Source organism: Macrotis lagotis, chromosome 8 (genome assembly GCF_037893015.1).
Source record: "Macrotis lagotis isolate mMagLag1 chromosome 8, bilby.v1.9.chrom.fasta, whole genome shotgun sequence".
NCBI lineage: Eukaryota > Metazoa > Chordata > Mammalia > Peramelemorphia > Peramelidae > Macrotis > Macrotis lagotis.
In genome coordinates, this window is record NC_133665.1 from 185,431,504 (window position 1) to 185,441,930 (window position 10,427).

Below are 10,427 nucleotides of genomic sequence, written 5' to 3' on the forward strand. Positions count from 1 at the left end.
CGAGCCCCCCGGGCTTTGGGCCACTCTCTCCGTCGGGCCTCAGTTTCCTCCTTTGTCCAGCCGGAGGCCGGAGGGGAGCGGAGGGCCCCGGCAGGGTCTCCGTTCGGGGTGGGGGGGGGCCCAGAGCAGAGCGGGGTCCCTTCCCCCCCCAGCCCCGGTACCGCTTTAAACTCTGCAGTCTCGTCGGTCATAGGCGGGCCCGGGGGGCGCATGCGCAGAGCCCCGGCCCCTGCTCCCTCCTCCCCCCCAGCCTTTTCCTTCTGCAAAACTTTTTTTTCGCCCTAAAGCTTTGCGGGGAGCTCGGCGCGGCGGGTCCGGAGAGCGGCGCGGGCGGACGGACGGGGACCCCGAGGCGGGCGCCACAGAGGCGCGGGGAGCCCCGGAGCGGGGCGCGGGGCGCGGGGGCACGCACCCCTCCCAGCCCCCAGCCCCGCCCCCCGCTGGCCTCCGGGCCCCTCGGAGAAGAGAGCAGCGGAGCCGAGAGGAGGGGCCCCCGCCGCCCAGGACCCCCAGGACCCCCGGCCGGCGCCTCTGCCACTCGGGGCTCCCCCGGCCCGGCCCGCGCCCCGACATGAGCCGCCCGCAGCGGGGGGCGCCCCCTGCTCCTGGGCCCGGCCGCCCGGGGGGCCGGCGTGCCTAGGAGCCCCGAGAGTGCGGCCCCGGCCGCCGCCGCGCGCGCACACGGCACACACGGCGCACACACGGCGCACACACGGCGCACACACGGCGCACACACAGCACACACACAGCACACACGGCGCACACACAACACACACACACACACACACACACACACACACACACACACACACACACACACCACGCGCGCGCGCACCCCGAGGGCCCCGGCTCCGGGGCGGATGCTCGGCCCCCGGCCCCGACTCGCCGGCCGAGAGGAAGGGGCGCCGGGCCGGCGGGCGGGGACGCGGGGGGGGTCGCCCCCCGAGCCAGCCCTTTCCTCTTTATTTGTGCTGAAGCGGCCCGCACGATCACGCCCACCTCTGGGGGAGGAAAGCCCTGGGCACCGCCGCCTCTGATGGACGTTGGGAGCCCGGGCGCCCCCAGAGCGCAGCCCGCCGCCGCCCCGAGCCCCCCCGGCCCCGAGCCCCCCGCTCCGGGCGCCCGCCGGGGCCGCCCCGCAGCGCCCAGCCCGGCCCCCCGGCCCTCCGGCCCCCAGCCGCCCCGCGCCCCCCGAGCATGGAGGTAGGTCCCCGCGGCTCGCGCTCCGAACCTCCCCATCCGCCTCTCTCTCTCTCTCTCTCTCCTTCTCTCTCTCTCTCTCTCTCTCTCTCTCTCTCTCTCTCTCTCTCTCTCTCTCTCTCTCTCTCTCTCTCTCTCACTCTGTATGTGTCTCTATTTCTCTCTCTCACTCTGTATGTGTCTCTATTTTTCTCTCTCTTTTCTCTCTCTCTGTGTCTCTATTTCTCTCTCTTTCTCTCTCTCTCACTCTGTATGTGTCTCTATTTCTCTCTCTCTCACTCTGTATGTGTCTCTATTTTTCTCTCTCTGTGTCTTTATTTCTCTCCCTCTCCCTCTCTCTCTCTCACTCTGTATGTGTCTCTATTTCTCTCTCTGTGTCTCTATTTCTCTCTCTCTCACTCTGTATGTGTCTCTATTTTTGCTCTCTCTCTTTTCTCTCTCTCTGTGTCTCTATTTCTCTCTCTCTCTCTCTCACTCTGTATGTCTCTGTTTCTCTCTTTTCTCTCTCTCTGTCTATTTCTCTCTCTCTCTCTCCCTCTCTCCCTCTCTCCCTCTCTCCCACTCTCTCCCTCTCCCCCTCTCTCCCACTCTCTCGCTCCGAAGTCGCCTCGGGCCGGGGGCAGAGCTGGGGCCGGGGCCCTTGCCTGCCCTTGCCTTCCTTTTTGCTCCCTCTCTGTGCCCCGGCAGGTTGGGTGCGTCAGCCCCACGGCCGGTGATCGCGCGCTGCTTGGGCAGCCCCCCAGGGGAAGGGGCCCGGGCGCCCGCCGCCCGCCGCCCGCCTCCGTGCCTTTGGGCCCCGAGGACCGTGCCCCCCCCCCCCCACGGGTCCCCCGGCCGCCGCCCCCTCCCGGCCCGGGCTCTGGCCCTTTAAGAGCGCCGGGCCCGGGTCTCTGCGGACACCCTGGGGCCCCGGGGGGCCGGCCTGGCCGCGGCCCCGGGATTAGTGGCCGCGCTTTGTGCGCGGCCTCCCGCATTTTGCATCTGTAAGGGGGGCCGTCTCCGGACGGGGGGGGCTCCCCCGCCCTGCACCCCCTCGGCTCGGACTTGCTGCTTTGGAAGTTTTTCAGACTCTGGGGGAGGGGAGGGGGCGCCGCGCGGGTCCCCGGCCCGGAGAGCCCCGCACTCGGGGGGGTCACCCGGAGGTCACTTGCACAGCCCCCCTCAGTCCCCCTGCGATGCCCGAGGTGCTCCTCCTCCGCCGCCGCCGCCGCCGCCGCCCCATCGCCCAGCCGGGAGCCAGAGCTGCCACCCCCGGGGCTCCGGCCCCCCCCAGCGACAAGCGACATCTCTCTCCGCCCCCCCATCGCCCACCCTACACCAAGTCGCAGGGGGCCCCGCACCCCTCCCTGCCGAAGTGCCCCCAGCCCCTTGGGAGCCCGCGGGCCGCTGCCTCGGGGCTCCTGGCCCCGCCCCCCCACTTCAAAGGGCTCCAGATGTGGCCTCCGGGTTGCCGGACAACCTCTGGCCTGGGCGGCGGGGGCCGCCATCGGTGAAGTTCACCCCCCCCCATCTCAAGGGCACGGCCGGGAAGTGGGGGGGGCGGGGGCCGGGGGGGGCGGCCGGGTGTCACCGGCGCCCCCTGCCCTGCTCCCTCCCCTCCCTGCCCGGCCGCCTCCGGCTTGGTGGGGCGGTCCCCAGTGCCCCCTGTTGGCCGCGCGGGGATAGCTCGCCTCGCTCCCCTCCCTCCTGTCCCTGGGCCGCTCCTGGGCGCTGTGGGGCTCCGCCAGCTCCTCGGGAGGCCCGAGGCCCCGGGGGCCGCTATCGCCCGGCCAGCCCCGGGGCACTCCCCCGGCAGGGCGTCGGCCCCGGACGAGCCCTCTACCAGGCCCCAACTTTCCGACCCCCCCCCCCGGGCCCCCGGGGCCAGCTTTGCGGTAGGGAGCCGGGTGGGGGCGTCGGGAGAAGCGACGTGTCCGGAGAAGCTGGGGGCCCGCCTCAGTTTCCCCGCCCTCGCCGGGCCTGGCTCACGAAACACGGACGGCAAGCCAGGGGAGCCTTTGGGGAACTCACCTGGTGGGAGAGCTCCTCTGGGGGAGCCCAGGGGAAGACGACGGGGTGCTGGCAATGGGCGCGAGAGGAAGGGTGCCCGAGCCGCCGGCCTGCTTATTTTTTCATAGTAGATGCCAGAAACCTTCGCCTGGAGACTTTACACTTCTGTGTTTTGAGGTGAAGAAGGGAGAAAGATAATCATGGAGGCACAGCCTGTTGAAGCCTCTCCAGGGAGAGCCTCTCATTCCAGAGATGGGGACACTGAGGGTCCACTGAGGCAACCCTAGGTGGCAGGAGAGGTCAGGTGGATTTGGGTGGGGACTGGTCATTCTGGGTATCATTGCAGAGGCAATGAAGGCCAATGAAAGGTGAACTTCGGTTGCCTTGTGTATTAACTGTCTGATCCTGGGGGACATCCAAGAATTTGGGGGTCATTGCATTGGACCTGTTTTTATTGTCAGAGGGATAAATGGTGAGTTTCCTCAGGGAGCCTGGCAGCAGTGAAACCCTGACCTTGACCCCTCTGGGGCTTTCATGAGGGTGGCCACCCCCATTACCAACCTCCATGGGGGCCTTTCCTTCTGGCCTTTGTTTGAAATGACCTGGCAAGAAAAGAATGTCATCTAGGATGGGAACTGTTTCTCACCAGCCATGCTCTATCTAATTCCTTGCACACCATCTCCCCCCATCCCTTGCAACAGGCCCCCTACTGAATAAGTGAGAACAGGTCTTGGATGGCAGTGAAAGATTCTCTAGGAACCTACACTGACAGGCCTGGAGATTATCTTAAAGAAAGGTCCTTGTGAGAACTTGCAGGGAGGCCAGATATCTGAGACCACTGCCCCCATTACTTAGGACCATAGCTACCATGGATCAATAGTGATAGACTCTAAATTATTGATTTGTAGGGGATCAGAAGCCTCCCCAGGAGGCTCTCCATCCTTCCCCTCAGCTCGTCTCTTGGTCCTCTATTGACCACAGGACACTATGTAGCATGGTTGGCTCTAGGAAAGGGGGTCATTTGTCCCGCACTGTAGGGGAGCCATTCCCTGTGAAGTCTCCTTCTACCTTCAGATTGTGATGGTCACCTTCCCCCTTTAGAGCTGTTCTTGCAGAACTACTGCCAATGCCTGCCCTCCCAACTGCTTCTGCCCCAGAGAAACATATTACTAGTTATAGTTCTACCACCCCCACTTTTCTTATGAGCCCAGGAAATATGACTCAGTTGGTCCCCAACATGGCAATTGTCCATGCCTTCTGGTTAGATGACATTTTACCCAAAACATATTGATTCATTGACATTTTTCTCTCATATCCTCTCTCTCCTCTTCCTTTTCTCCTTCCTTCTTTCCTATCTCTCTCCCTCCCTCCCTCCTTTCCTTCCTTTCTCCCTTCCTTCCACTCTCTCCTCCCTTCCCTTCTTTCCTCCTTCCTTTCTGGTCTTTCTTTCTCCTTTCCTAGACGGTCTACAACTTGGCAGACGTGGCCTGCAAGTGCCACGGGGTGTCCGGTTCTTGCAGCCTGAAGACTTGTTGGCTCCAGCTGGCAGATTTCCGGAAAGTGGGTGATGCCCTGAAAGAGAAATATGACAGCGCCGCAGCCATGAAACTCAACAGCCGGGGCAAGCTGGTACAGGTGAACAGCCGCTTCAACACGCCTACCACCCAGGACCTGGTCTACATTGACCCGAGCCCGGACTACTGTGTCCGCAACGAGAGCACGGGGTCCCTGGGTACGCAGGGCCGCCTCTGCAATAAGACCTCGGAAGGCATGGATGGCTGTGAGCTCATGTGCTGTGGCCGTGGCTATGACCAGTTCAAGACGGTCCAGACAGAACGCTGCCACTGCAAATTTCACTGGTGCTGTTATGTCAAATGCAAGAAGTGTACGGAGATCGTGGACCAGTTTGTGTGCAAATAGCAGCGGTGGCAGCCCCTCGAACCCAGGACTATTTCCACTTTATTTATAGAGCGCTCAATGATGTCCCCCCCTTCCCACACCCCCTACCCCAGTTGCAAATAGAAGCAACTAGAACCAGTTTCTGCTCCCATCCAAGAACTATGTGGTTTATTATTGTTATTATTATTGTTATTATTATTATTATTTGGCAAAAATGGGGGGGAGACCAAGAAAATATTTATTTTATGGGGAAAAGGTGGAAATGAGACTTCTGATAGTGTAGAACAAGGGGAAATCGAACCTATCCTAATCTAGTGACATGGGACGCGGCTCACAGAGAAAAGGAAAAGGAACCTCTATCTCTTTGTCCTGAGGATCCATCATGCTTCCTGGGATCCAGATGGGACAAGGTGGTCTGCCTCTCCACCCAAAGTAGCATCCTCAGCCAAAGTGAATTGTCCCCATTAGAGAGATCACTAAGAAAGACCAGATCTCATGAAACCAATGCTCAACCTGGGAAGCGGGTAGTAGGCTGGGGGCGGCCTTATCAAAGCTATTTCTCTTTTCTGAAGGGTGACGGGCTTCTTGAAATGGAGCAGAGAAGATCCAGCATCCCTTGGGGGACATGTCTGATGGGTATTCTTCCACCTGCCTTACATCTTTTGTCGTTGAAAAACTTGGTTCTAATAGTGAAATCTAGAGGAGGGTGAAGGGGAGAAGGAATTTAAATAAATACCTTTTAAAGATTGAGATCAGGTCAATAATTTGAAACTCTGCGAATCAATCTCATTTGTGAGATGGAAGAGGCCCCCAGCCTCAAAGAATCATCTATTTCTCCAAGGACATCTTCTTCCCCTCTTTTTTTTTTTTTTTAAATTTAAAAGAAAAACAAAGCATTTCCCTTAGAAGGTGTCTGATTAACAAGTAACAGATAGGAGTATGAATGAGCCAGTGTCCCAGCTGGCCCCAAACTGCCAGAAGGCCTCTGTCCTTCGCCCCACAACTGGGATGGCCCCCACCAGAAAAAGGCATTTCCGAAAACCGGTTTCCCCTGATGCCTTCCCCAGCCCTCCCTGCTCCTGGGCTGTGATGGCTGGCCGTCTTCCCCGAGCGCACCTCCGCATCTCTCCCTGTGATTTTTACAAGAGGAAATGAATCATGGAGCCACCTTCTGAGAACTCGGGATTCCTGGTGGACCTTCTCTAAAGAGTCTTATTCGGAGGAGACCGGAGCTTTATATCGTAATGACTTTTATGGGGCTCCTTCACTTCAAGGAGGTGTTGTAGTAATACAAGTTATGACCCTGTGTTTTGATGATATGTTCTTACCTCTCCTAATAGCCTGCAGGTAGACAGACAGACAGACAGACAGACAGACAGATGGATCAGGAGCTCCCAAAGGACCCAGGCAGGGGAATCCAGATGGGAAAATGTGGTCTGACGGTGCCTGATATCTCAAAGTTTTTGTACATAATATATATATATATATATATATATAATATACATATATAAATATAAATATATCCTAATACAGCCAGTGATCTGAACTTATACAGCTTACAATGGGGCTACTTCTCAAGTTGGGACAATGGAGGCCTCTTTTTAGTAGAAGGCAGTTAGGGTTTTTATGGGCAAGGTTTTCTGAGTTGGGGTTATAGATGTGATGACGTCACATTCTTTCCTAGGGTTTGGGATTATGGCTGAGGGATGGTTTATATAAAGTCTCATTGGCTAGAAGACATCTTTTCCCCATCCTCCCCGATTCTGTCCCCTGTTTTCTTTCAATTTCCTGAGAGGGCATTACTGATCACTGAAAAGAAGAAAGAGAGCAGAGTTCACTATCATCCTTCATTTGTCCCTTTTATCCGTGTATTGTCTTTAAATGGGAATCTACATTTTTGAGAGTTCTGGAAAATTGACCAAAAAATAACAGCAAACCCAGCTCACAGCTTATCTATGGTTTGGTAAGACAGCTCTTTCAATCCAAATCCCACAGAATCAGACCTTCAGCATTTAGTCTCCATGATACTCTCTGACAGTCTCCAGAGTGGATAAGCCTTCCTAGGTCTGGTGCTGGTCGGGTTCCCATCTTTCCCATCATTTCTCAGCTTCTTAAACCACTTTCTCACTTTTAATTTATTCTACAAGGGCATCAATTTACCCTTCATTTCCGGAGATGGCTAACAAAATATCTCAAAGTAGAAAAACACCATTTTGTTGAAGATGTCACTTTTTGGGGTGTTTTCTACAAAACCCACGAATTAGTTTTCTTTTCATAAATAACTTTGACAGATAACTTTGAAAGATCAGAGTTTTTTCCATTTAAAAAAGTTTTGAGTGATCATAATTTTGAATAGAGCTGAATTGAACAATCCTAGCTATGAAACGATATTTAATGTAATATATTTTACTGGTTTTTCAGCTATTCTGTAAATCTTCTCTTCCCTCTCCTCTCTTTTGTACATTTAATGTACATATTTCTGCCTCATGTGATTTGTAAATTTCACCGATCTAAGATACAAGCGATGAAAGGCTTCTACGATGATGAAAAGATAGACTATAAAATAAAACATTGGTTGTATATTGGTAAGTGGTTTTAATTGTCCTTTAGATTATATCTAGGGAGGTTATCAGAGAAATGAGTAAGGAGAGGTTATGTTGCTGAGATGATTTTTTTTTTTAATAGGAAAGTGAAGCATTTGGGCCAAATCCAAATTGTTGTGATTATAGATAACAGTAAATGGAGCTTAGGAGGGAGCCTCACACCCTCCCCTACCCCCCCCCCCATGGTCCAAAGCTGGTAGAGGAAGTTGTGCCCGCTTCTGAGCATCACCCCGATCCTGTCATTGTCTTGGAGCAGGATTGGGATTTGCAACAGCTCTTAGAGGAACTAAAGGGCGGCAAGGAAGATGCTTTTTTTTCTGTTACCAGATTTGTAATCCCAGAAAATGTATTTCCGTGGTTTCCATTGAAACTGTGGGACTTCTTTATGAGACTTTGGTTGCACGCTGGAAGACTGGCTGACAGTGCCCCTTGAAAGAAAGTTGGACAAAAAGCTGAATTCAGACCCAGGAGGGCAAGAATTCATTGGCACTCAAACATTCGTTTTTAGGACATGCAATGAACGTAAGCATATGTACTTTTAAAAAACTTAAATCTATACCAGGCTGGAGAGAGATTGATAAATCAGATTTTTTTTAAAAAAAGAATAACCTTGTAACATACTGAAACCTTTCAAAGATGCCAAGAATGCATTATTCCACAGAAAAACAGTAGACCAACATATAGAGTGTTTAAAATAGCAGCATTTCTGGGCAAATGTAAACGCTTGTGGTTCTATTACTCACATCTGTTTCAGTTTTCCTTCCATTTGTATATTGACCAGTATTCGTTATTGCAAAACCTAGCCTCTATTTAGGAGAGTCAGCAATTTTATTATATTGACATGCATGCATACATGTAAATCTACACATGTAAAATAAAATTGCTGGCAGGAGTGTATATTTACATGTGTGTTCATAGACACAGATTCAGTCTCAAGGACATTTAAGACCTTCCCAATACAAAAATTTCTAGATTGCACCAGCCACCAAACAGGGCCAGGTTCAAAATAGTCATTAAAGGAGCAAGGAGAAAGAGGCTGTTTTTAAGTTCCTGAGACATTTATCTGTCATTCTGGAAGCTACTGCTGCTGATATCCCTAGTCCGGCACCAGAAGATATGTGTGCAGAATCCATCCAACCCCCTGGTTTTATGTGGTGCTGCCAATACTGGTTTCCAAGCTAGTTTTGCAAAAATCTTTTTTTTTTTTTTTTTGGATTTTCTGGTATTGCCAAAAACCCAAGCGCAGTGAAGAATCTTGAAAAAGTGAACTCCAGGCAAGAGACTTGTCTTGGAGGGGATTGATTTCCCATGCTTTGCGGCTGATAGTAAAAGATGGTCATTGGAGGAAACAGGTCCCCTCCCTCAAAGTTGGTGGTACATAATATAAAATATACATATATATTATATATATTATATATATATATATAACTTGAAGCATATATGTAATGCAAATAAGCACCAAAGCACATGTCTAAAATATTGCATTGTCACTGTAAAATATACATTTAAAAATATTTATTAAAAAGAAGTTTATTCTAGTCTCCCCCCTCCTGCATGGAATGGTGAAAGCTAGATGCAGTCCTTTGGAAAGCAAGGAGAGGAAATGAACTACATTACTTTGGATTCGAAGTCTTATGGGAAGAAGAGAGTTTAATTTTTTTTTAAAAAAAGGATTTCTGTGATCATCCATTACCAAGTGCTAATATTAAATAGCTTGATGCTATTTTGCTTTAAGAAAATATTTACATGTTAGTCACCTGAAAGAAAGGGAAAAGATCATAATGATGCAATCTGGAGCAATGAAGAAGTGTGACTTGTCTAATGGTGTATTCATGGGAATAATGGCATCGGTTTCAAAAGTGGGATAAAAAAATGGAGAAAAGAAGCATCTTAAGCCGTTTCCAATGCAGTGTAAAATTTGCTGGGATAGATATGAGATAAAGATTATTTATTTTTGTTCATATCATGTACCTTTTCTATTAAAATCATTTGATAAAATTTAGTGAAGTTGTGTGTGTGCTTGGCAGATGACCTTGACCCTTGGTCCAGGTGTACAAGGAGCAAAGAGAAAGATGCCCATTCCTAACATCTGGAAACCACCCCTACTGAGCCAAGGACACCTATTTTGCATCACAATGCCCATCCCCCCCCCCCACTGTTGATCTTTCCATTTCGATTTATTTGCCAGATGCCAAATTTAGGAACCTCAGAGGCTATCTAACCTTTCTCTTTACAGAGATTAAAAAGCCTGGAGAGGTTCAATGATTTTCACATGGTCACACTGGTAGAAAATAGTGGCTGGAATTCAAATCCAGATCTTTGGACTCTTCCCTCCAACCCTCATTCCACTATGGACAGACTATGAATAGTGGCAGAACTTTCCAGCAGAGTCAGAGAAAAGGACAGTGCTGGGTTACCACAAAATCACAGTGAGAAAGAAGGATATAATTCCTGGAGACAACAAATAAAAGAGCATTCGATGGGCACAGATTGCTTGGTGGAGTCCTTCTATTGTCTCAGAATATCACAGAGAATACAACAAGCGAGGGTTTAATGGCAGCAAAAGCTTGCTAGCAAATCAAACCCCCAGCTTCTCCCTCTAACCAATTACTGGTACTTGGTTTGAGACTTTAGTTCATTTTTTTAAACTTCTTTAATCAAACTAAGGAATTTCTATATGGCCCAGAATGTTCTTTCCAAAAGAAAAAGGAAATCCTGTATTTGTTTTGAGATGGC

The 10,427-nt window shown here is 51.7% G+C and overlaps 1 protein-coding gene across 1 annotated transcript; it reads left to right on the forward strand.

Moving 5' to 3' along the window:
- The first annotated feature begins 3,314 nt into the window (after window positions 1-3,314).
- On the forward strand, window positions 3,315-9,693 carry WNT5A (Wnt family member 5A). Its single transcript, XM_074199160.1, has one exon. The coding sequence runs from the start codon at window positions 4,792-4,794 to the stop codon at window positions 5,107-5,109; it is 318 nt and encodes a 105-aa protein (XP_074055261.1). The 5' UTR covers window positions 3,315-4,791; the 3' UTR covers window positions 5,110-9,693.
- Window positions 9,694-10,427: the final 734 nt, after the last annotated feature.